General features: G+C 37.0%; 2 protein-coding genes across 2 annotated transcripts; one reads left to right on the top strand and one right to left on the bottom strand.

Annotated features, from left to right (window-relative positions):
- Positions 1-653: 653 nt before the first annotated feature.
- LOC131014324 (uncharacterized) lies at positions 654-1,872 on the bottom strand. The gene is made up of 3 exons (XM_057942257.1): positions 1,734-1,872; positions 1,288-1,658; positions 654-1,210 (listed from the first exon to the last, which is right to left on the bottom strand). The coding sequence occupies exons 2-3, from the start codon at positions 1,333-1,335 to the stop codon at positions 767-769; spliced, it is 492 nt and encodes a 163-aa protein (XP_057798240.1). The 5' UTR covers positions 1,336-1,658; positions 1,734-1,872; the 3' UTR covers positions 654-766.
- Positions 1,873-13,514: 11,642 nt separating this feature from the next.
- On the top strand, positions 13,515-22,192 carry LOC131014325 (uncharacterized). Its single transcript, XM_057942258.1, has 13 exons — positions 13,515-13,716; positions 13,891-14,422; positions 15,008-15,210; positions 15,284-15,481; positions 16,029-16,100; positions 16,401-16,496; positions 19,434-19,513; positions 19,658-19,733; positions 19,908-20,118; positions 20,344-20,540; positions 20,956-21,064; positions 21,210-21,299; positions 21,378-22,192. Exons 2-13 carry the CDS (start codon positions 13,918-13,920, stop codon positions 22,127-22,129), a joined length of 2,589 nt encoding a protein of 862 aa, XP_057798241.1. The 5' UTR covers positions 13,515-13,716; positions 13,891-13,917; the 3' UTR covers positions 22,130-22,192.
- Positions 22,193-24,430: the final 2,238 nt, after the last annotated feature.

Raw genomic sequence — 24,430 nt, forward strand, 5'->3', positions numbered from 1 at the left:
ATTTATATTTTTTAAAGTTAGAATAGCGTCTCGTTTAAGTGCTCTCGTCACATTGTATTAGCCACAATTGGTAGAAGTCAGTACGACCCAAATCCAATGAATTCCAACTTGCTTCAACTTCAATTATTTTTGGACAATTCAGAGCCAACGATTCTACAATTTTGATTGGTAAAAATACTCTCAAGCCGGCATGCTGCATGAAACTATATAATCAGCTAACACTCCAAGTTGGAACCCAACTCGCCCAAGTCAAACACAAATGACAAGTTGGCTAATATCAGTCGATTCCAACTTGGACAACCAAATAAAATCAAAGTCCAGTCTGGCCTTGTCCAAATACAATAAATTTTTCAACGTTGGGTCCAGGCTGGTGCAACGAAATGAAGACAAAAGGAAAAATTGTGTCTATTCACCCCTTCCACATGTCGTTGTTTTCTCAAATATACAAGCTGCAATATGTTGCATCAATCTATACGGTATTGAAGCCATGATTTGAATAAGGTAATTTCGCATGCAAAATTGTGATACAAGTTGTAAGGCAACCACACCTCATAGAATAAGGAAAATCTCAACTCTAGCCAACAATGCTGATTTCCCAAGAGTTCACAAACAAAACATCATAATATAATAGACAGCTTGAACCTTGGGTCTAAAGTTCAAGCTGGAGGCATACCAATACGAACAGTTAGTCAAACAGTCAAGTTTCAAACAGTGCGAGAAAAATAACAAGACATCTCTTCCCCGCTTCAAGAAGTCGCTTCCCCGTCTAAGGATGGTCGTCTCCAGTGGTCATCCCGGCAAAGTTGCTTGCAAGCTGCATCTCCTGCTCCTCCTGGCCAGCCTTCCACTCATTAAACTCATCGATGTATTGTTGGACATCCCAAGTCTTGGGGGGCTGATTCTCGAGATACGCCAAGGCCATCTCGCCCCGAACTCGAACCTCTGTCTCACAGCTTTTATAAAGTACTTGTTGCTCCAACGCAACAACTTTGGCTTCGAGTTCCTTGCAGTCCGCTACAGCCCGCTCCAGCCGGCGAGCATCTTCCAACTTGGCAGACTCCAACTTCTTGACAACCTGACGGGCCTCATCACGCGTCTTCTTGACAGCCGTCATCTCTCCCTTCCAGTTCTCCCGCTCGGCCCTCAACTCGCTAAGCTCCGCCTCCATAGCAACAGTCCTCTCCATGAGGAAGGCGGCTTTCTGCAAACTCTACATCAAACATGAAAATGCAACAAGTTAGAAAAATTCTCATGTCAACAAAATAATCTATACTCGAAAATACTTACCAAGAAGGCATGATCGAAGAGCTCACTAGCCACGCTGCCACTCCCCATCTCCTTCAAATAATCTCAGTCGCGTGGGAGTAATAGCTGTTCGGCCACCCCTCGAATAGGTCCTAGCTGGGCATGCGCCGATACGTTCGGAAATGACAGGTTGACAGGATCGTCCACCTGGTCGGACAAAGTGAGGTCAACCTCAGCAGACCACTTTTTCTTGTGAGCCGGAACACGAGTCAAGTGCGGGACACGTGCGGTAGCACCATCAGCTGTAACCGCGCCGCTCGAGCTAGCAGTCTTCTGCCTATTCTTACGGATCACATCCATGGCAGCGCCCTTCCCAAGCAGAGGGGTAACATATGACTTCGACATCCTATGATCTGCATCAAAATAAAAATACTTAGCCGTATTAATGACAAGTTGGAATAAAATGAAATTGACAAGTAAAGCAGTACCTGCAGGCACGCGGCTCCACAAAGAGCTAACTCGCAAGTTGGCCTCGGTCAAAATGTTACAGATTTGGCGATCCTCTTCGCTAAAACTTAAAAACCAATCAATCTTGCTAGCACTATCGAAAGCCAAGTCAACAGGCCCCCTCCTCGGACAAGCTGCAAAATAAGAAAAATATGAAAAGTGTAAATTACGAATACATAAAAATAATATGTTGCTACAACAAAAAATACTCAAATTCCAAAGACATCCAACATGTAACACTCACTACAAGCTTCCCATGCCTGTGGAATAATCGAATCACGCGGTTCTCCTAGTGCGTTATTGGATATGAAAAAGTATCTAGAACACCATTTCTTAGCGCTATCTGGAAGAGATAGCACAAGCGGAAGGTTTGCCTTAAATTGATATCGAACATTATCAGTCCTATGCGTCTCCAAACTGTAAGCCTGCAAAACTTCAGAAAAACTGAAGTGAACACCCCTCAACTCGCTAAAAACTTGAATGGCCATGAGAGTGCGCCACACGTTCGGAACCAATTGACCTGGAGCAACGCGGTAGTGAGTGCAAGCCTCGAACACTAGCCGAGGAAGAGGAAAACGGGCACCCATCTGAAGAAAACACTCATACAGGACCGTCCATCCTAGATATAACCAATCTGGCCTTTCCGAACCAGATGGAGCAGCCAGACTGGCACAAGGAGGAATAGCATAGACAGCACGGAGTTCATCCAACTTGTCAAAAGTTATAACGGATTTTGGGCTCCCGATTCCCAGCTTGTATGCAGGAATACTCCCTTCAAGCGGCCCAGAAAAGATTTTCACCAATCCCATAATCAAACATAACCATGTCATACCCGGCTCGGGGCCTATTCCTTGGCATGCCATTTACAGTATCTAGACAGCCCGTGTCATCATCCGACGATCTAGAATTTTCACTACTCGACCCACTCGACACAAAAGAGACAGACATGTCCAGAAACACCTAAACAAATAAATTGCTAAGTACTAAACAATGCATCAAAGGACAAACACATAGAATCCTACGAAACACCAACTTCTGCAAGGAAACGATTTCAATTTACAAGAGCAAATCAAGGCCATGCTTAAAAGGCAATTATCAACAATCCAATAACACAAACTAGCAAAATTAGTCTTAAATTTATAGAATTGACTGATGAGTTACAACTCGACATTCAACTCCAGATTTAGATCACCAAATACTCCCCCAAAGATTACACAAACATAAAATCAAAGTTGCTTGAAGGTTTCAAGCTCAAGCGGAAATAGAGACTGCACTTGGGCAACAATTTCCTCACCATCCTTTCATGAAATCATATTATGCCAAATAGTTCTCAATATTACTTATCACAAAAATCACCACCCATTCATGAAGTGTCAAACATACATGCATCAACAAATAGATATGGGAAGACATGTGATTTTATATTTCACATTCCCAAAATTGAATATCGTATGGGAATATTGGAGACACATTCCAAAGAAAACACAAAGATTCCACACAAATGTTAGAGAAACTGAAACCCTATCTGCCGCCTATCACATTATAAACATACCATCTGAAAAAATAACTCAAAGAAAGGCTTGAGACATGGACATAGTTTTACATGTTATTATATCAAGAGGCCCCAATTTTTTATCAAAGGCATAGAAGTTAAAAGAAAAATATCGACCCTTGCTACTAAGTTTCAAACCAGTGAAACCACTAACCTTCACAAAAATCTCAGACAAAAATTGCACAAAGACCTTCTCCTGCTTCCTTGCTTCATCCTCTTCAAGTTCTCTGTATTGCAGAGTTCACTCTCTCACAACCAAATAAAATTTAGAATGAGGAATGAAGAAGTGAATACAAACTATTGCTACTATGTTCGCAGACAAAAGTACAATATTAATAACATCAGTCAACCACCAAAAGCTGGGAAATGAAATTTGAAAAGATTGTGTTAATCCAGTCCACTTTATTCACTACTGTACTTCATTACAACCAAAAGGGAAAAATAGCTGCAACTCTACCTCAACATAACAAATTCAGCTACGTATGCACAGCTGTGAAAAAAGTTTACATTGACACATAAAAGAAAGTTTGATTCCAACAAACTTAAACAAAAAAAAATAATAATAATAATAAAGAAGAAAAAGGGTGATTTTTTACATCTGAAACTGAATTCACACCGCCGGCAATACCCCGCTGCTCAACCGGACCTGCCGTGGCGGCTCCTCCTCCGACGAAACAACACCCGACCGCCCTCTATTCCCGATTCTAGTCTCAGCCTCCTCCCACGTTTAGTGGCAGCCACGATTCAAGAAGCCCGAAGCAACCAGGCCAGGGGGCTCGTGCCTCTCTGCACCCACGAGTCTCCCGACCACAGCGGCAAGAACCACCGCCATAAGAGATCCCCCTCACCTCATAAATCAACAACGGCCGCTAGCAAACTCCACGACGCTGCCGCACCTCTCCGTCCATCAACAACGAGAATCAAAGCTATGAGAATTCCTCACTTATCCCAAATCACAAGAACCTCAGCATTCAGCTCATATTTTCTCTTCAAACATCGCAAATTAATCAAACTCTAAAAATATGTCGTTTAATCTTCTGTCTCCGCAAATAATTAAAGGCACACGGCCGCGGTGAAGACGTGACAAACCAAGTCGTTGAAACTCCGGTTGGGGACCCCTGCCACTGCCTGTGACAATTCCGGCAGAAGGCGAAAAATCCGATTGGACGTCCGCCGCCCCTCAGCTCGTCTCTGTCACCTTGAAAATTGGGAGCAGCGGCCAGCGACACCACATCGTCGCCGCATGACTCACCCTCCACACACGACCACACATTGCCGCATCAAACTCGTTGAGAAAACTGGATCCGATGACACTCACCTCAAATTTCTAGAAAAAATGGTCGAAAAATCGAGTTGGGGGCACCACACTTGAGCCCTAAGATCGACATGTGGCAATCTCTACCGTCCCTCCTCGACAACGGCGAAAAATAATCACTGCCATCTCCTTCTGTCACGAACTCACCAACAGAGAGCCCATCCTCCCGAAATCCGGCGGTCGCAGCGGCAGGGAAAGCAAATCGCCGCCGAGCTGACGCCCTCTCTTCCTCTCATTCTTCTCCACTCCCTCCGTACCCCTCTCAAGCACGCAGAGATCCGGCCAACGAACCCTTCTCCTTCGACTATCCGGCGAAGGGCGCCGCCTCCTGGCAGGTCCCCATCCAACAGCCGCAGCCACGAAACCGCGCCCCTAGGCTCCAATCGCCGCCAATCTTCCTTCTTCGAGGTAAAGGCGACCGCCACCGCAACGGACCTCCTTACGACGAAGCCAGGATCTGAACAGCGCCGGCAAAATGGAGGTGGCTGCCGTTGTTCATCGAGGGAGGGAGTGAGACGGGAAGAAAGGGATATTTCCCCTCTTTTTTTTCGAAGCAGATGAAAGAGAAAGGAGATCTGCCCTTCGACCTTTTTGTTTTGTGAAGTCAAATGAAAGAAAAATTACATACCAGGCTGGAGGAGTTTTTTGGAGCCAGGCTGTAGTAATAAAAAAAAAAATCTTCCCTTTCCTCTTTCTTTGAATTAGGCGAAGAAACCAAGCAGGAATCCTTTTTTGTGCGAGCCAGGCTGGAGACAGCCAAATTGAAAACTAAACCCAATATGTTGCATACAGGCTGGAGCAATTAACCACTTCAACAAATAAGCCAAGCTGGAGTAATTAAAAGAAATTCGCTACTTCAAATTTCCAAGTGAAAGATATCTGCCCATTCATACGTGCTCATTTAAAATTTTCAAAATTGCAAATTTTGATAGAACAAGGGAAAAGGAAATTTCAAGCTGATAAAACACTTCAGCCTGGCAAAAATTTCAACGTTCAGCCTGGCAAAAACTTCAGCCTGGCGAAAGTTTTGCGGAAAAATGCCAAAATCAATGATTGGGATTCAACCAAACTCATATGGCTTATCATTTAATTTCAAATAAGCTCACGTCTTCTACCGTCACAATAATTTCCAGGCTGGCAAATTTTTACAGGCTGGTAAGCCAAGTTGCATATATACGTTTTACCTAGTGCATTACTATCAAATTGTTTCACGCCAAGCTGAGAAGAATTTGTCTCCGACTTCAAGCTAATTGTGCAATCTCCTTCAACTTGGAAATATAGTAGTCGGTCAATGTCACCGATTGGCTTTTTACAACCAACTAACTATACCAACCGAGACAGTCCGACGTTTTGAGAAATTCACCTATGCGGAACAGCTATAATCAAATTAACTCTCCAATTAGAAAATTCTAATTGTAGAGTGGGGGGCTAACTGTAGTGGGCAAAATTCGTCAACTTGGCTCAAGCCCAATTAACATTCCAAGCTGGACTAATGAGCCGAACAAACCCGGCCAGTCCAGCCCGACAAACCTTGGACCAACTTGGATCATTAACAGGTTGGCCCAATTACTTAAGAAAACTTGTCATCTGGCCCAATAAGTGAAATTATACTCATCACAAGATCAACCTGGACCGACCCAGGTTGACTATCCACTTTAGGTCCAAATTGTCTAAACAGTCGGGCTGCATTCGGCCTAAGCCCACCAAGCTATTTTGCCAGTTTGGCACAATCCTAAAAAGCCCAACTAGTCAAACGGACTGGTCCGTCTAGCCCGAAAAGCTATAGATCGACTTAAATCCACAACCAAGCTGGATATATTGCATGCGGCCCAAGGATTATAGCCGACCTGGATTGACGAGATTATAAGACCTAGCCGTCAAAACCCTAGAAAACGTCTCCCAGCCGTCAAACCCTAAAAAGACGTCTTCCGCCAAGCTGACGCAGTCAGAGGGTAATCTTCATGATCCCGTCCAAATCGCAACAACCGGAGAGATGGGGGTTTTGACGGAGCCAGGCTGCAAAAACCCTAGCGACTGAATGACTCCTATATAAACAACCCGACTAGGTCATCAAAGGGGAGAGGAAATCCTACTTGCTCTCTACCCTTTGAATTCTCTCTACTCCGCCGCCTAGCCAGCTTGGCCTATCTCCGCCTCCCATATTCTATTTTCACAACATTGTCACCGTTTCCACCCTCCGACGCCGCTTACAGCCTGGAGTAACCGCACACTCCAGCCTGCCTTTCTTTCTATCTCAGTTCGTTTATCATTCTATTTGGGTATTCCGATACTGACTTGAGCGTCGGAGGCTCTACGGTCGACACCCCCACCCGGTGCTCAACCTAGGGCTCTTACGTGTTCTTGTGTTGACAGGTTGCTAGTGCCCAATCCATCCGGACGTGCAGACGTCAACTTCAATTGTAGATTTTAGCCTCTACAATTACGGCAATAATTAATTGACCAAATAGCTAAGAATTTTTTACGATTTTAAATTTTTTGTTTCTTTTTATTCAGTGGCCTTTTTTTGTTGGCTTTTTTCAGTTTTTTTTCTTTTTTCTGTTGGCCTTTTTCAAATTTTTTTTTTTTTGCTTTTTCGTTTTTTTTCCTTTTTTTTCCGATTTTTTGCTTTTCCATTTTCTTCTTCTTTTTTGTGCCTTTTTTCGATTTTTTTGATTTTTTGTTTCTTTTTTTTCTTTTCATTTTTTCATTTTTTTTTCCTTTTTTTCTTGTTTCAACTTTTTTGTTTTTTTGTTTTGTTTTTGTTTTCCTATTTTTCTATTTATGTTTTTCGTTGTAACATTAATTATTTTTTATTACGATAATAATTAATTGACCAAATAGCTAAGAATAAAAGTTCACTACGATTTTTTTGCTTTTTTGTTGGCTTTTTTCAGTTTTTGTTTTGCTTTTTCATTTTTTTTTTATTCCTTTTTTGGTTAAGATGCAGATAGGCCCCTCAAATATAAGCTCATATAGCGTATCACTCCTCTTATTCACTGTGTGTGCAAATTAGCCCCTAAACTTCAAAAAATCGCACATTTAAGTCCCTTTGACCTAACGCCGTTAGTCAACGCTAGTCAATTTTTTTAAAACGCCAGCGGCTTGTCATATCCGACGATCGCCATATCCGGCCATAGCAATCTTCAACAAAGGGAATTTTCAACTCGAGGCCGATTGAAGAATCAAAATTCAGTCCAGATTAATCCCCCGTTTGAGTTGGGGGTATGAATTTCATCCTGAAATCGTCCCCAGACCTAAACCCAGCCATTTACCACCACTCTCTCAGTCCATAATAGTTTATGATAGTTCCCTAGCTGTATCCCCCTCCCCCCCCACAAAAAAATGGAAACCCCGAATACAGATCGTCATTCTCCCTCGTAGAAATTCAAAGCAGATTTGCCGCAAAATCAGTTCTCCTTGGATTCTCGGAGATTCCTGCGTTTACATAGAAGGAATCCAGTTCTAGAAATGGTAGATTCAGCTGCAATCATGGGTGGGAGATGATTCTCGCTCGAATTCAAGGTGTCAGGGCTCAATAAAGAGTCGATTTTCGTCGGAGCTGTTGTGAAGAGATTAATCTCAAAGCTTTCTCTCCGCACTGCGTTGATGCCCAGTCACGCTTCTCAATACCGGCCGTTGGCCACCACACCCAGTCAAACTTCACCATCGATTGGCGGTGGTGATGGTTGATCCCAACAATCTAGAATTATTATTGAGTGTAGCTCAAATAAAAAAATTCGAAGAAAGTTTGCGGGCAATTTCACGGTGCAACTACTCCTATCCTATTCTCAGATTCTCGATATGAATGCATTTTGGGGATTTTAATTTTCCTTTTTTGATTTTTTGACAGTAATACACAGGTATGGGACATCAACCTCATCGAAGACAAATTTTGGGGAATAAACTTAATCCAAGTACTATCAACTAAGAGATCTGCAGCTGAATCACCACCGACTGGGGAGTTCAGACCGGCACAAGATGTGTTTGAGACTGCAATTAGTTTTTTCTTACAAAGATATTATTGATAAACAGGGAGTCAATGAGAGAAAGAATACTTCCAATGGGTTCCATTGTTGAGCCTAAATCAAAACAAATCGAAGAGGATCTATGATCGTTCCACTGTTAGTGGATTTCATGGGATTCTAATCTTCTTTTGCTGGATTGTGGATGAAAATGTACAGGTAGAAAAAAGGGAAAAAGATTGCTGGTTATTTTAAATATTAGAGGTGGGCCCCAGTTTTCGAATTAAAATAAAATAAAATTGACTAACGTTGACTGATGGAGTTAGGTTAGAGGGGCTTAAATGTGCGATTTTTGGAAATTTATGGGCTAATTTGCACACACAGTGAGTAAGAGGAGTGATACGCTTTAGGGGCTTATACTTGAGGGGTCTATCTGCACCTTAACACTTCATTTTAATTGCGTGAAAATACACAAACATTTTTGGCAAAGTTAGGATTTTACATTTTAATACACCAACTTTCGTTGTTGTCCAAATTTGACACGACTTAATTCTTAAAAATTTAAAAAACAACCCCTTTTTGTAAATAATTATACAAAAACCCACTTATGTTATTATTTGGGACATTTAAACCAAAACAAGATGTTTCCTTATGATGTTTTCTTTTAATCTTTGATCCGCGCCTAAAATGGTTTAAAAGAAAACATCATAAGGAAATATTTTGTTTTGGTTTAAATGTCCCAAACTATAACATAAGTGGGTCTTTGTATAATTATTTACAAAAAGGAGTTGTTTTTTGAATTTTTAAGAATTAAGTCGTTTCAAATTTGGACAACAACGAAAGTTGGTGTATTAAAATGTAAAATCCTAACTTCGCGTCAAATATGGTTTTTGGCAAAGTTTGTGTATTTAGGTGTAATTTCCCTTACGAAAATAATTACTTAAGAAAATAACTAAAAGTAAATGTTCTTATAAATAAAAGTAACAATTATCATGAATAAATGTAATAATTTATCTTTCCTTACGACAATGATTACTTGACCAAATATACAAAATTACAAATTCTAATAAGTAAAATTAACATTACTTTTATACATATCAATAATTACTTTTTCTTACAATAATAATTATTTGATTAAATAACTAAAAGCATAAATTATCGTGAATAAAAGTAACAATTATCGTGAATTCGAACAAATGTAATAATTTAAACGTTTAATTTTATTGTAACAATGATTACTTTTTGGTACGACAATAATTACTTGACCAAATAGTTAAGAATAAAAGTATTAACGAGTGAAAATAGTATTACTTTTCTTCACATCAATAACTACGTTTACTTACAAAAATAATTATTTGATCAAATAACTAAAAGTACAACTTCTCATAAATAAAAGTAATAATTATCGTGAACAAATATAATAATCTCAAAACGTTACATTTCATTGTAATAATGATTATTTTTTTATTTTTATTAGAACAATAATTACTTAACCAAATAACTAAGAAGAAAAGTTATAGCGAGTGAAAATAATTTTACTTTTTTTTATATCAATAATTACTTTTGCTTTTAAAAATAATTATTTGAACAAATAACTAAAAATAAATATTCTTGTGAATAAAAATAAACATTATTGTGAAGAAATGTAATATTTTTGAAACATTACCTTTCATCATTTTATTACGACAATGCTTCCTTGACTAAATAACTAAAAATATAAGTTCTAATGAGTAAAAATAAGCACTACTTTTATTCATAGTTACTTTTTCTTACTATAATAATTACTTAACTATATAATTAAAAGTACAAGTTCTAATAAATAAAAGTAACAATTATCATAAATAAATGTAATCATTTTGAAATATTCGTTCACGATAATTGTTATTTTTACTCACGATAACTTATACTTTTAGTTATTTTCCTCAAGTAATTATTGTCGTCATAAAACATAATTATTGTTATGAAGAAATGTAATATTTTAAAAGTATTACTTTTTTCATAAAAAATATATAAAAAAGGCAAAAGAGAAACAATAAATAAAAAAACAAACGTAAACTAAAGAAGATACCGAAAGGATAAAAAAACAAAATATATAAAATAATGCAAAAGAAAAACAGTAAAATAAAAAAAATGCAATAGAAAACCAGTAAAAAAAATACTGAAAAGAAAAATATAAAAAATACAAAAAATAAAAAATAAAAAAAAAAACAGGAAAAGGAAAAAAACATAAAAACAAAGAAAAAGAAACAAAATCAGAAAAAGAAAATCCAAAAAGTGTAAAATAAAAAAAAGAAAAAGAAAGCGAAAATGGGGTTAACAAGGTTTTGAACTCGAGACTTATAGAAAGTAAAGTAAGGGAGTGTTAGTGCATTACCACTGCACGACCATTTGATTATGTTTATTTTTTCTAAAAAAATTAGGGTTAATAGCCGGAAAATACACGAACTATTTTGAGATTTGTATATTGCACATGACCTTTAAAATTAGCCCCAGAATACATGACTTTTCAATTTTATCGCAATTTGCACCCGCATTGACTAACACTTTGATCGGTGATGACGTGGCCGTCGGATTTTGTTGACGTGGACGATTTTTCGATATAGTAAAACGACGTCGTTTTGTCAAGCTTTTTTAAATTAAAAAAAATTAAAAAAATGGAAAAATTATTTTGTTCCAGTTTTTCCACAACGGCCTTAGTCCGTCGACCACCGCGCACCGCCTCTCCGCCCACCTCTCTCATCACTCCAACGCCACCTTCTTCCCCAGCCAACCGCGAAAGGCGCGGCCTTGATTTCCGACGCTGAGCAACTCTACCGCCACTACTACTCCGGTTGCTGTACTACGACCACCGCGCTCCTCCAATCGCGCCGCCGAGTTTCACCTTCAATTCACCGCCAACTCTGCAAAACTCCCAAATCCAGAACCACAACCACCCCTCTCTCTCAGTCAACGATCTCCCTTTCCTTCCCACTCTCCCTCTCATTTTCCCTCTCTTGATTCCTGCAACTCCGGCGCGAGGTCAGAGGTAAAAAGGAGAGAGGAGGTGGTGCAGTGGACAGATGGTCAGGAACAAAAAACGTGAGAGAGAGAGAGAGAGCCTTGTTTTCAGATCTGCCACCTTTTTCCAGGAAGTTGCGGAGGGTTCTAGATCCATCGCCATTGAGTTGGGTTTTGTTGTTGCGCCTGAGGTCTGTTAGCGAACTGACGGCGGCTGATTCGCCAATCTTTGGCAGTGGTGAACAGCACCGGTCGTGAGTGTGCCGGGACGAGAGGCAACAACGGAGACTCCAGACAGCTTAGCGCTTCGGCGGAGTGTGAAGTCGTAGCGGCGTAAGCTTGAGATCGACGCCGGTGTTCGGTCCGAGAGACGGTGGTTTCTGAGTCGTTAGTCTTTGGCAGCGGTGATCGGTAGCTTTAATTTTGAGCCTTGCGGCGGTTGGAGGTACCATCATGAATCACCCTTTGATACTTCTTTATCTAATTTGTGCTTGCCTTGAGAGAGAGGAGAGATAGGTCCGTTTTTTAGTTTCCGAAGAGAGGGAAAGGTGGGCTGATTTTGTTTTGAAGCGATGGGGGCCTAATTTTGGTTGAAGAGCTGGCCGACGGTGGTGGAGAAGCTTGAGGAAGGAGAGGATGCGGCTGTAATTTTTGAGAGAGATGATTTTTTTTTCTTTATTAATAAAAATGACATGTGTATTGCCAAATCAATTAAAATGCCACGCGTGTAGTCCACGTCATTGCCGGTCAACTGTAATTATGGCCGGAGTTCTCGCCGTGTGAAAATTGCAATAAATTCAATAGTTCGTGTATTATGGAGCTAATTTTAAAGGTCATGTGGAAAATACAAATTTGATGAAATTTCGTGTATTTTCTGGCTATTAACCCAAAAATTTATATATACGTTTATTAGGCGGGTGCGCAAGTTTTTGCGTTTATTGAAAGGTTGTATGTTCCAATCCTTTGACATGATTAATAAATCCATCCTCAGTGCTTTTGTGATTTTTTCTCTTTCATTATTATTATATTATTTGCATCTTTTTTATCTTTTCACATTTATTTTCATTGTATTATTTGCATTTTGTTGATGATATCTTCTACACTCATTTATGTGCTAATTTTATAATTTAATTTTGAACCACAACTCTAGACACTAATCGGGTATCATATCGACAATAACTAGTAAAAGTATAATTGAATGAAAAAATTTAAATATATTACAAATTAAATTAAATAAATGTTACAATTAATTATTTTGGAGATTTTAATAACAGCACAAATAAAAATAACTTGATTAAAGATAAAAATAATATGCCACGTAAATAATAAACCACCTCAATTGATTGAGTAATGCGAATAATCCACAATTAGTTGAATAGATAGATATGATACAGATGAATATGTTGCAATAGGTATAGTTTATAGAAATAAAATCTTTTAAAGATTATTCATTCAATATTATTTTCCTTAATTATCGTGAAGGGTAACCATGTAATTTCAGTTAAAATAAATTAGCTTAAATTATAAAAATAATCAAGGACTTCAGGATATCTCAAATTTTCAATTCAATAAAATAAATAAGAGATTAACCTTAATATTTTTTACTCCCTATATCCCATGAAGCAATATCAAGTTTCATTTTTGGTCTGTCCCATGAAGCAAGACCAATTTATTAAAGCAGTAAAAAATTTATTTTTTATTCACCTTTTCACCTACCACACTTAACAAACAAAATATTAATTTCTTAATTCACGTGCCGAAAATAAACACTCTTCTATGTTTAGAATTTTCATTCAAAATAAACACTCTTCTATGTTTAGCAATTTCATTTTATATATAAAACAAGCTGTTATCAAATTTTAGGTAGCCTCATATATAAATATTGGGAACATCAAATTTTATATAAACGCAATTATCAACTCTAAATATTTATATTCATCTGAAACCAAAACGGGCCATAAATTATTGGGAGTCGCTGGTGGTCTCTGTAGAGGCTTTTCAAGAATCGCACTAAATTCTCCTCTGCTTCTCTCTCTTAATCGTTCTCTATCGCAAACTTTTCATATGTGGCTATGCGCATGATTTTGTTGCGTGTTCTTCAGTATTACATCTCGGTGTTTGGCGTTACATCCAATTACGTAAGCTTACAATCAGAATATGTTTTATTTGATCACTGGATTATAGTAGGATGTATTAGGTAGCTAGCTCTTGTTCATGCTCCAGCAGCCAAGACTTTATTTTGTTTTTTTCCCTCCAAATAATCATTTGCCGCTAAACAAGTTTATAACAGTTCCAATAACTGTGGCGTGCAGGTATAATTTATTGCTGAATTTGTGAAGATGTTGGGAGGTCTGATTGTATTTTCGCTGTTTTTCGGTTTCACTTTGAGCCATAAGCTTTGCACTAATGGTGGTTTGCTATCGCACACCGCTCGCCATCAACGGTTTTTATCAAACAATTCATCGTGGGAAAAACAAAATCTTGCTGATTTGCATTTGATTCCCACCGATGATCAGACATGGTCTAACTTGATTCCGAGGAAAATGCTTTTAGCAGGCGATGAGATTAGCTGGAATGTAATGTATAGAAAAATGAAGAATGCCGGTGGTGAGAGTGGGAGGGAGAGTGGAGGTGGGTTTTTGAGGGAAATTTCGTTACACGATGTCAGGTTGGAGCCTAAATCGGTCCATGGTGTGGCTCAGCAGACTAATTTGGAGTATTTGTTGATGTTGGATGTTGATAGACTGGTGTGGAGTTTTCGAAGGACTGCAGGTTTAGAGGCTCCTGGTGAACCATATGGTGGCTGGGAGGCTCCAAATGTTGAGCTCCGCGGTCATTTTGTAGGTTGGTTTCATTTAGCTGCAACTTTGACTTGATTGTTGTTTGTTTTAATTTGTGGAAGATATTTGGATGTTTTGCTTCTTTCAGTGCACAAATTTGGAAGTATATATCTTGTAGAGTTGATAATTGTGTTTCTTCTGGTTAGTTTAAATGAAATGAGGTTGTTTAGAATTACTATGGATATATATTTAAGATCAAAGAATTAAATTATATGGTTTTCGTTCCACATTTCTTCATTACATTACTATGCTTTTTCTTTTTCTTTTTCTTTTTGGGAAAGTGACATGTTTCTGCTTTAACCAGTTCCATTGTTTTGGGATTTTTGTATAACTTTCTTTTTCATTAATAGTGTCGCTATTTCGTTCTATAATAATTTGTTTGAAATTGAGTGAGCATCTACTTTATATATAAATTCATGTTATACGCTGTATGCTTTCCAGTCTAATCTGGAATGACAAGACACAGTATTGAATAATTGGAGTTTTAAAATTAATTGCTATTATTGACATGGTGTAGTGCATTGTCTGTTGTTTTTACACATTCTAAACATTTTCTGTGTGGAGGACTTAATCTTGTTACTTAATGCAGGACATTACTTGAGTGCATCTGCCCAAATGTGGGCTAGCACACATAATGGTGATCTCCAGGAAAAAATGTCCTCAGTGGTTTCTGCTCTATCAGACTGCCAAAATAAGATTGGAACAGGTTATCTTTCGGGATTTCCATCTGAGTTGTTTGACCGATTCGAAACTCTGCAAGAAGTCTGGGCTCCATATTATACAATCCACAAGGTACAAACTTCTATGTGCAATTCAAATGTTCTGTAATGTGACTGCAGATCTTATTCTCTCAAGGTTTTTGCAGATATTGACCGGTCTATTGGATCAGTACACCATGGCTGACAGTGCCCGAGCATTGGAAATGATGAAATGGATGGTTGATTACTTCTACAACCGTGTGCAAAATGTAATAAAAGAGTACACTATTGAAAGGCACTGGTTATCTCTGAACGAAGAAACAGGTGGCATGAATGATATTCTTTACAGGCTATACTCAATAACAGTAAGGATGCATCACATGGAAATCTAATACCGTACCTCACTCGAACGTTTATCTGCTTCTCTTTTTATTATTCATAATTAAATATTTCTTGAACAACTCATTTGGTTGTATTTGCAATAAAATAATAACATCAAAGTTATAATATTTGAAGCAGCAATTTTATCTCCAAGATTAACACGAAGTGTACTGGAAGGAACAATATGAGGATTCTATGCTCAAGGATGGTTCTGTTCATATGGGATAATTTGATCGTGTTCTTATACTAAGTACTAGTGCTATGGGAAGAAAAAGTATAATCCTTGTCTGATCTCGTTTAGTGTGATTCAATTCACTGGAAGCAATATAAGTTGTTTGGGAGCTTGTTTTTCCAAACACTTCTCAACAGCTTATAAGCTCCTAACCAACTTATAAGCTATTTTAAGGAGCTTATAAACTCAGCCAAACACCCTCTAAAAGAAGCACTTAGTTATGTTGCAATAGTTCTAGTAAGAATGGTTTGTAGTGTGTATAAGAACTTGCGTTGATAAAAAATACTATGAATTTTCAGGGTGACAAAAAGCATTTAGCATTAGCTCACTTGTTTGACAAGCCGTGTTTTCTGGGATTGCTAGCAATGAAGGTAATTACTGTTCTTTTAAATCATAAGATTTTATTGTACTTTTTTCTTTTTTCTTTCATCTTCCATCATTTTATTTAAATGTTATCACATCCTTTTCATTTTTTGATATTAATAGATGTTATCACATCCTTATTTAAAAGTTAGTTTTGTTCCGTATAAGCTCATGACTTGTCTTAGAGAAGAGATTATGGACAGATGCATCAGTCTGAATCACATGTCTTATAGTATCATTTTTCATGGTTTTACCTTGGTCATTGGGTCTCGTTGCTATTTGTACTGATTAGTAACTTCCATTTGCAGGCTGACGATATATCTGGTTTTCATGCCAATACGCATATTCCAATTGTTGTTGGGTCTCAAAGACGATATGAAATTACTGGCGACCCACTTTATAAGGTAAAACTGTAATGTCGAGTTGCAAGTAATTGGGCACTGAGTTCATTGCCGAAGGGCATGTGTACAGTATATATTTCATGATTTCATCCACCTTGATGTAGTGATTGAGAAATTGGGAGTGCCCTTCTTCAGTAGAACCTGGCTATTTTCATGGGCTTTAGGAAAACTTACATCTAAGCACTGAAAGGGTAAAAGTTCAACGATATACGATCATTCAAAAACAGAGTTTCAAAATTTCATTTCTTCCAGTTATGTCAACGTTTTCTCTCATCTTGCTAAAATCTAAAGTTACACGCCACTTTATACTAGATTTTGTTCAAGTAGCTCAAACTTGGTACCTATCTAGTACTCTGTTATGCATCAACTTTCATTTATTAGGGTTTTGATTATTTATTGGATATATTTGTAGTTAATTGTCAATTGGTCCATGGGCTCCTCTTGCGGGCTTCATAGATCAGAATAAAGAGTCGGACTCACCAGAATAAAAGGGGGTTCCTCTCTATAGTTTTGAGGAAGTAGGAAATATTTTCTGCACACTACATGTTTCCTTATTGAGAGGAAACATAATCTCTAGCAATCAAGAAAATTTCTTATTTACTTTCCTTTCATATATAAACTAAAACTGATACCCCCTCAAGTTGGGGCATATATATTTACTAGACCAACCTTGCTGATGATTCCACCAAAGCTTTGACTTGAACAATTCTTTTGTAAGGATATTAGCTACTTGTGTGGTTGGAATATACGGCATGCATATCACTCCATTTTCTAGCTTTTCTTTGATGAAGTGGCTCAACTTCCACATGTTTAGTCCTATCATACTGCACCGGATTGTTAGCAATGCTGATAGCAGCCTTGTTGTCGTAGTATAGTTTCATAGGATCATCTAAGGATAGTTGTAGCTCCTCTAGTACTCGTTTGAGCTGGATTGACTCACAAATTCCATTGGCCGTAGCCACTACATTTTGCTTTTTTACTTTGCCACGTCCTTAGATTTCCCCATACAAATGAGTGGTATCCATCGGTAGACCTTCTATCAATAACCGAAACTGCTCAATCTGCGTCGCTACACACTTCAAAAGTTCTTTGAGAATTTTTGTCAAACAATAATCCTTTCCTGGCTAAGAAGCACGAATACGAATATGAAATACGAATACGATACGATATGGGGAAGAAAATATGTCCATTTCCAAAATATCACGATAGGAATATGTTGAAAATGTGCTCATAAGTTTTTCAATATATTTATTAATATCATATAAGTACATTCATAACCAAATAGAGTAAATATTTACTTAATTTAAGTATTAAAAGTTTGCACATCCAATTAAAACATTCAAATATTACTAAATAAAGTCTTCTTCTAAGTCATTAAATCTTCCTCTTCCTCCTCCTCATATAGCGTATCATCATTGCCATCTTCAGCGAACACAACGCTCTCCAACTCCAGTTCAAGCGGTAACTGCGCAATCTCTAGATCTCCAACATCCTAAAGCGCACCAAATTTGTCTCCTCCAATAACCCACAACTTTATCTCTATCTTTTGTAGTATATAAGTGTTATTCTAGATACAAACGGAGATTGCTATGAATGTAAACCAAATCTTTAGCATGTTGGGGAGCCATTTTGTTTCTCTCAACGAGTGGATGCAAGAGTATGTGCTCTAATTCCTTTTAACACATGAAGAAGATAAGGTTGAACAAGGAGTTTCAAAGCTAACTTCAGAAGTGTTGGTGCACTTGGACCATATGTCACCCACCAACTCTTAGGGTCCACGTCATAACACTAATCAATCGAGTCAGAATTAGTGAAATCATCCAACATGATAGAAAAGTTTGCAAACTCCCTTATTACAATCCTCTTTTTTGCAATACATGGAAAATACTTCTTCAAATATTTCATTCTTTCCTTTATTACTTTATTTAGTAATATTTGTAAGTTTTAATTGGATGCGCGAACTTTTAAGACTTAAATTAAGTAGTTATTTGCTCTATTTTGTTATGAATGTGCTTATATGATTCATAGAATATTATTATTAATAAAAATATTTATAAAATTATAAACGTATTTCAACGTTCGTATTGTGATTTTTTGAAAATGGGTATTTTCGTCCCCATTTCGTCTTCGTGCTTCTTAGCTTATCATAATTTGGAGACTGTTTGGTGTCATCAAGGGTTCTAGTTATGGCTGAAGGCTGATTCAGTACATGTTTTTCCAATTTGAAGCTCAACACTTTAAGAATCATCAGTCAGACTATTTGAGTTTGAATTATGATAATTTCCCATTTTTTTTTCCTCTTCCAAGGTGCAGTTGAAATCCATATTAGTCACACTTACCATTGAATCTTCCCGACTCCTCCTAGCCACATCGAATCTTCCCAACTCCTCCTAGCCAAATTCTCCTCCTGAATATGAGGAGTACAAAAAGTTGTCTGCAAATTCAAAATTCAAGCTTAAAAAATCCATAATTGCTTGTGGGTTCAATGTAGGATCGTAACATACCTATATTTGTATCTGTTAGGCTTGTATCATCCAATTTTGGGGAGCATTGGTCTACATGGATTTTGACAACTAGAATGTGTAATAAGTTAAGTGAGATTGGCTATAGGATTTAAAAGCCATTTTCACTAGAGTAAGTAACTGCTCAAGACAGAAAGCACAATCTATTGTTGTGTCTAAAATATTAGAAGTATATTGTTCTACACGCCATGAGCTATGGTGGCCACATGTGGAAGATCAGATTCATGCCATGTTATGGTATTCTGTGAACATCAAAATGTGAATAGAATCACTAGCTTTACTAGAACCTTTTTTGGTTAATCTTATCTTTGTTTCCCATTGATGATAGATTCTGCTTGCCTGCTGAGCCCTAAAGTCATCGCTGTAAGTATACTTCTCTTAACAATAAAAATAACTTGTTGTCTACATGTCTTTCCAGGAAATAGGAACATATTTCATGAATATTGTCAACTCATCTCACAGCTATGTTACAGGAGGAACATCAGTCGATGAATTTTGGTAAAACATAAGGTTTTTAAGAATTTATTTATTTAAGAATTAAAAAGGTGACCAGCATTGAAATCATTCTTCTTATTGTTTTGATTATGCCAAGTAATCTTTTCTTCTCTTGTTATCCGTGATATGACTTAATTTATTTTGTAGGTCCGATCCAAAGCGATTGGCCAGCACACTAAAAACTGAGAATCAAGAATCTTGTACAACTTATAACATGCTGAAGGTGTGCTTTGTATCTTTGTTGTGGTTCTAGGGTAGTAGGTGCACTATGGTATATTATTATGTGGCTATATCTTTTAGATACCTGAAAAAACAACATTTGTTCTCTAAATTGCTGCCAGTGAGAATTGCTTGATATAATCAATGATCATGGTGTTTTCTCTTTTGCTTCCAATAGGTTTCGCGTCACCTCTTTACGTGGACCAAAAACATTGTATATGCAGATTATTATGAAAGGGCCCTGACAAATGGTGTTTTAGGCATCCAAAGAGGCACAGATCCTGGAGTTATGATCTACATGTATCCCTTACATCCTGGTGGGTCCAAGGCCCGAAGCTACCATGGATGGGGAACAAAGTTCGATTCATTTTGGTGCTGTTATGGAACTGGTAAAATGTATTTAACTTTTGTTGTGTCCATTATATCTGGATGATGCCCTAATATAATGAAAGGGATTTTTAATTGTTGACAAATTTGTTAAGCTGTTAGCAATGTAAAAAACCCAGTTGCTAGGACTTGTTCTACTCATTGTATTTTGTGTTTTCCATTTGTTATTTATATGAGATTAAGACCATGTCCTTTATTTGTCTAATTTTCTCTATTATCACCTACAGGAATCGAATCATTCTCGAAATTAGGAGACTCAATATACTTTGAAGAGGAGGGAGAAGAAAAGGGACTTTACATCATACAATATATACCTAGCACACTTCATTGGAGATCTGGGCAAGTTGTGCTGAGTCAAAGAGTAGATCCTGTAGTTTCATGGGATCAAAGGCTCCAAGTAACAGTTGCTATTTCTTCAAAGACGGTATAGAAAATCTGTCATTTGCCTGCTATTTTTTTGTTATGTCTTTATTCCCTCGTTAAATCTTATTGAAGCCTAGCGTACTGTGGTTTCACAAAGAATTGTTTTCCTCTTCAGAGGGCACAAACCAGTTTGTTATGTGGTGGAAGAGTTGAGGATTCTAGACTGGGTTTGTAGATGGAACTACTACCAAACACTTATTTTTTCCTTATGCATATACTCTGTTATGATGTTTATTTGTGTTTCTTAGTTGAGACATATGTGCTACTTCCCACCTTTCATATTCCATCAGTAAATGTTCAGTTCTCTATCTCTCTCTTTAGAAACAGTGCATAAACCATTTTCCTTTTCTTTTTTGAAGAAGATGCATAAATCATTGATATGCCTGTAATCATGTCTCAAATTCTGCTTCATGCAGCAAGCAGAAGTAACACCATCAACACTGAAATTGAGGATTCCCACATGGGCATATTCAGCTTGTTCAGAGGCATCTTTAAATGGTCAAAATTTGTCTGTGCCAGCACCAGGTAAAATTCAACCGGCTTGCTATTAGCATTATTATAATATAATGTGTTTGAGCTGATCTTGCCATCTACAAATTGTTTTCTTATTTATTTGCTATGATGATGCAAACAGCAAGTAACTAATTGCTTCACACACACATTGATGCAGGTAATTTCTTGTCAATCAGTAAAAGTTGGATTCTTGGAGACAAAATTGAACTTCGCCTGCCTTTGAGTCTGAGGAGTGAGGCTATTCAAGGTATGCTCTTTTTGTTTCCCAATTAAAACCTAAACTTTGTTCCTCTGTTCTGATAGTCAACAAGTTCGCTTCTTGCAGATGACAGGCCAGATCATGCTTCTCTTCAGGCTTTCCTCTATGGTCCCTACGTTCTTGCAGGTTTTTCAAATGGTGATTCGGACATTAAAATAAAGTCCCGGACTTCTCTTTCAGACTCAATCACTCCAGTTCCTGCTGATTATAACTCTCAACTCATTACTCTTGCACAAGAATTCAGGAATTCTACCTTTGTTGTATCAAACTCTGATCAATTTATAATAATGGTGAAGTCTCCTGAAGTTGGGACTGATGCTGCTCTCAGAGCTACATTTAGACTTGTTGTCAAGAACTCAAATTCTGAAAGTTCTCCAGCATCAGAAGAACTCATAGGCAAGTCGGTCATGTTAGAATTGTTCGATTTTCCTGGGACGTTTGTGTTACACAATGGGGAAGGTCAGAGTCTTGCAGTGTCTGATTCCTCATCTCCCGAAGATCAATCGTCTGTATTCCGTTTGGTTGCTGGATTGGACAGCAAGGACGGGACGATCTCGTTGGAGTCTGAAAGCCCGAAGGGGTGTTTTGTTTATAGAGAGCTGTTGAATGATTCCGGAGCAAGTGTGAAACTCAAATGTGGCTCTGCTTCATCAGATATTGAATTTCAACGAGCATCTAGTTTTTTATTGCAAGATGGAATTAGCAAGTACAATCCTATTAGCTTCATCGCAAAAGGGGTGAGAAGAAACTTTGTTCTATCTCCATTGTTTAGCTTGAGAGATGAGTCTTACACAGTATATTTTAATACATCTGGGTAAATTATGGTGGAAGTGTAAACTCTTGAAGCTTATGTTGAATAAACTTATATTCTGTTACGGATATAGTCTATTAAAAATCACGTAGTATTTGGGAATAAATTACTTTATTCACACTGTTCATGAATTTATTTGATTGAAATCAAGTTACAAGAGTTGTTGTAAAAGATCTTTTCCACTCACTTAAATCTATACTTGCTGATGTAAAAAGTGTATTTGATAGATTGTCTATTATATTTTTATAATATATTTTATTTTAAGGGTAATTTTATAAAAAATATATTTTATAATTATAAGAATATATTATTAGATGTTATATTAAATCTATTTGATTTATATATATAGGGAGAGGTTCAAGAAAGAACTACTAAATAAAAGAAGAACAGAGAACCATTTTCAATCATTCGATCATCAAGATCTACGGTGGTTGCATCATCTTGTTGGATGAATGTAGATCCTGAGTTCGAATTCTGAAGGGAGTAATTTTTTTTTATTTTTTTGAGTGCATTAATTTTAACAGCGAATGCATTAATTTTTACAGTGGATGCATTAGATTTGATGGTTCTCACGTTCTCACAAATAAAAATAATATAGTTCTCTCTAAAACCACATCTATATATATACTCCCTCCGTCCCAAGGTAAGTGAGACCTTTTTTTGGGCACGGAAATTAAGAAAAGTGTATTTTGTGTGTAGGTGAAAAAGTGAAAAGGTGTTTAAAGAGTAAAACTTTTACCAAAAAGGGAAAGAGTCTCACTTATGGTGGGACACCCAAAATAGAAAGAGTCTCACTTACAGTGGGACGGAGGGAGTATATATGATAGGGCTTATAAATAAATATCTTTATTCAATAAAATACTACCCCACCACAATTCATTTACTTTTCATTCAGTGGGACCCCTTTTTCACTCATAATACACTTTTATCTAACATTTTTTTAAAACTCGTGTTATTTACAAATGTTCATATTTATCTAACATTTTTTAAAACTCGTGTCATTTACAAATGTTCATATTTTTGTGAGAATGAGGGGTATTAATCAATGTTAAACTTGTAATTCACATTCAATTCGATTGTAATTGTAAGCCAGATTATGTACAAGCATATATAAAGCAAAACAACTAGTAATTTCCAAAGACTAACTTTTCACATTCCAAATAAGAACCTAATACAATTCTAAAAATAAAAATAAGAACCTAATTGTCATTGACAAATCTTAAATCATTGAATATGAATAACCCAAGTTGTCCATATTGTTACTCTTAAATTGTCATTGATAAATCTTAAATCATTGAATATGAATAACCCAAGTTTGTCCATATTGTTTTAGGAGAGCTACCCGGTGCATAACTTTTGATATATGCTTGGAGAGGCATGTAATGTTTGTCCATTGATACAAATACTCAAATTAAACTTTACGTATCGGCTTATTGATTTAAGAAATAGAAATCAAAGTTTATGATCGATCTATGGTTACATTCAAGTATTCGATCTACTGTTAAATCTTTATACGAAATAATTTCATCTTCAAGAGAAAGAATCCAACAATAATATCTTAGACTTTAGTTTTGATCCGTCATTTGATCAATCTATAGCCATTTTCCGAAGCCCTCATTTTCTAATTAACACAATTAACAATTATGTATCATAACAATTCACAAAAATTAATAAATAAAAAAAATGGAGGATCAAGAGGTTGGGTTTAGTGAATTCTTTTACGCGTAGAAAAATAATAAGCACTACACGTCTACACGTGATATAATTCATCGGCATTTGTGGGACCACTACGTGGCGCGGTTTCATTAACTCGATGTTTTTAAGTAGATAATGAATGAGCCGCATTCCTTCGCAATTCTGAGATTCATTTTATGTTATGTTTGATGATCATCCTGTGCATTCATTAAAACGTACACAATAAATCCCTTTTTTTTATTTTTTTTATGAGAGTTGGTTGTGTGTAGAAATATTAAATTTTGCACCTCCAAACTTGAAGACTCGGTATTGTATTTATCTGATTGGCAACGGGTGGCCACAATCGAAACAACAGGTATGGAAACAGAGCACGTGGTCCTCTCATGCCAATTTTATGATCATTATGCAATAGTCTGCAGTTACCATGTTGCTCGGCCCCATATAATACACGTACGACAAATTTATTATTCATTTTTCTAAATTCTTTTGCTTTTATGCAAATATACTACTACTATTATTTTAGAAAAGTGTCAAAATGAATGAATATATTACCAAAAATTGTAAGTTTTAGGGAGAAGTTTACTATTAATAAATAGTCTGTAATGATAGAAAT

Source organism: Salvia miltiorrhiza, chromosome 3 (assembly GCF_028751815.1).
Source record: "Salvia miltiorrhiza cultivar Shanhuang (shh) chromosome 3, IMPLAD_Smil_shh, whole genome shotgun sequence".
Taxonomy (NCBI): domain Eukaryota; kingdom Viridiplantae; phylum Streptophyta; class Magnoliopsida; order Lamiales; family Lamiaceae; genus Salvia; species Salvia miltiorrhiza.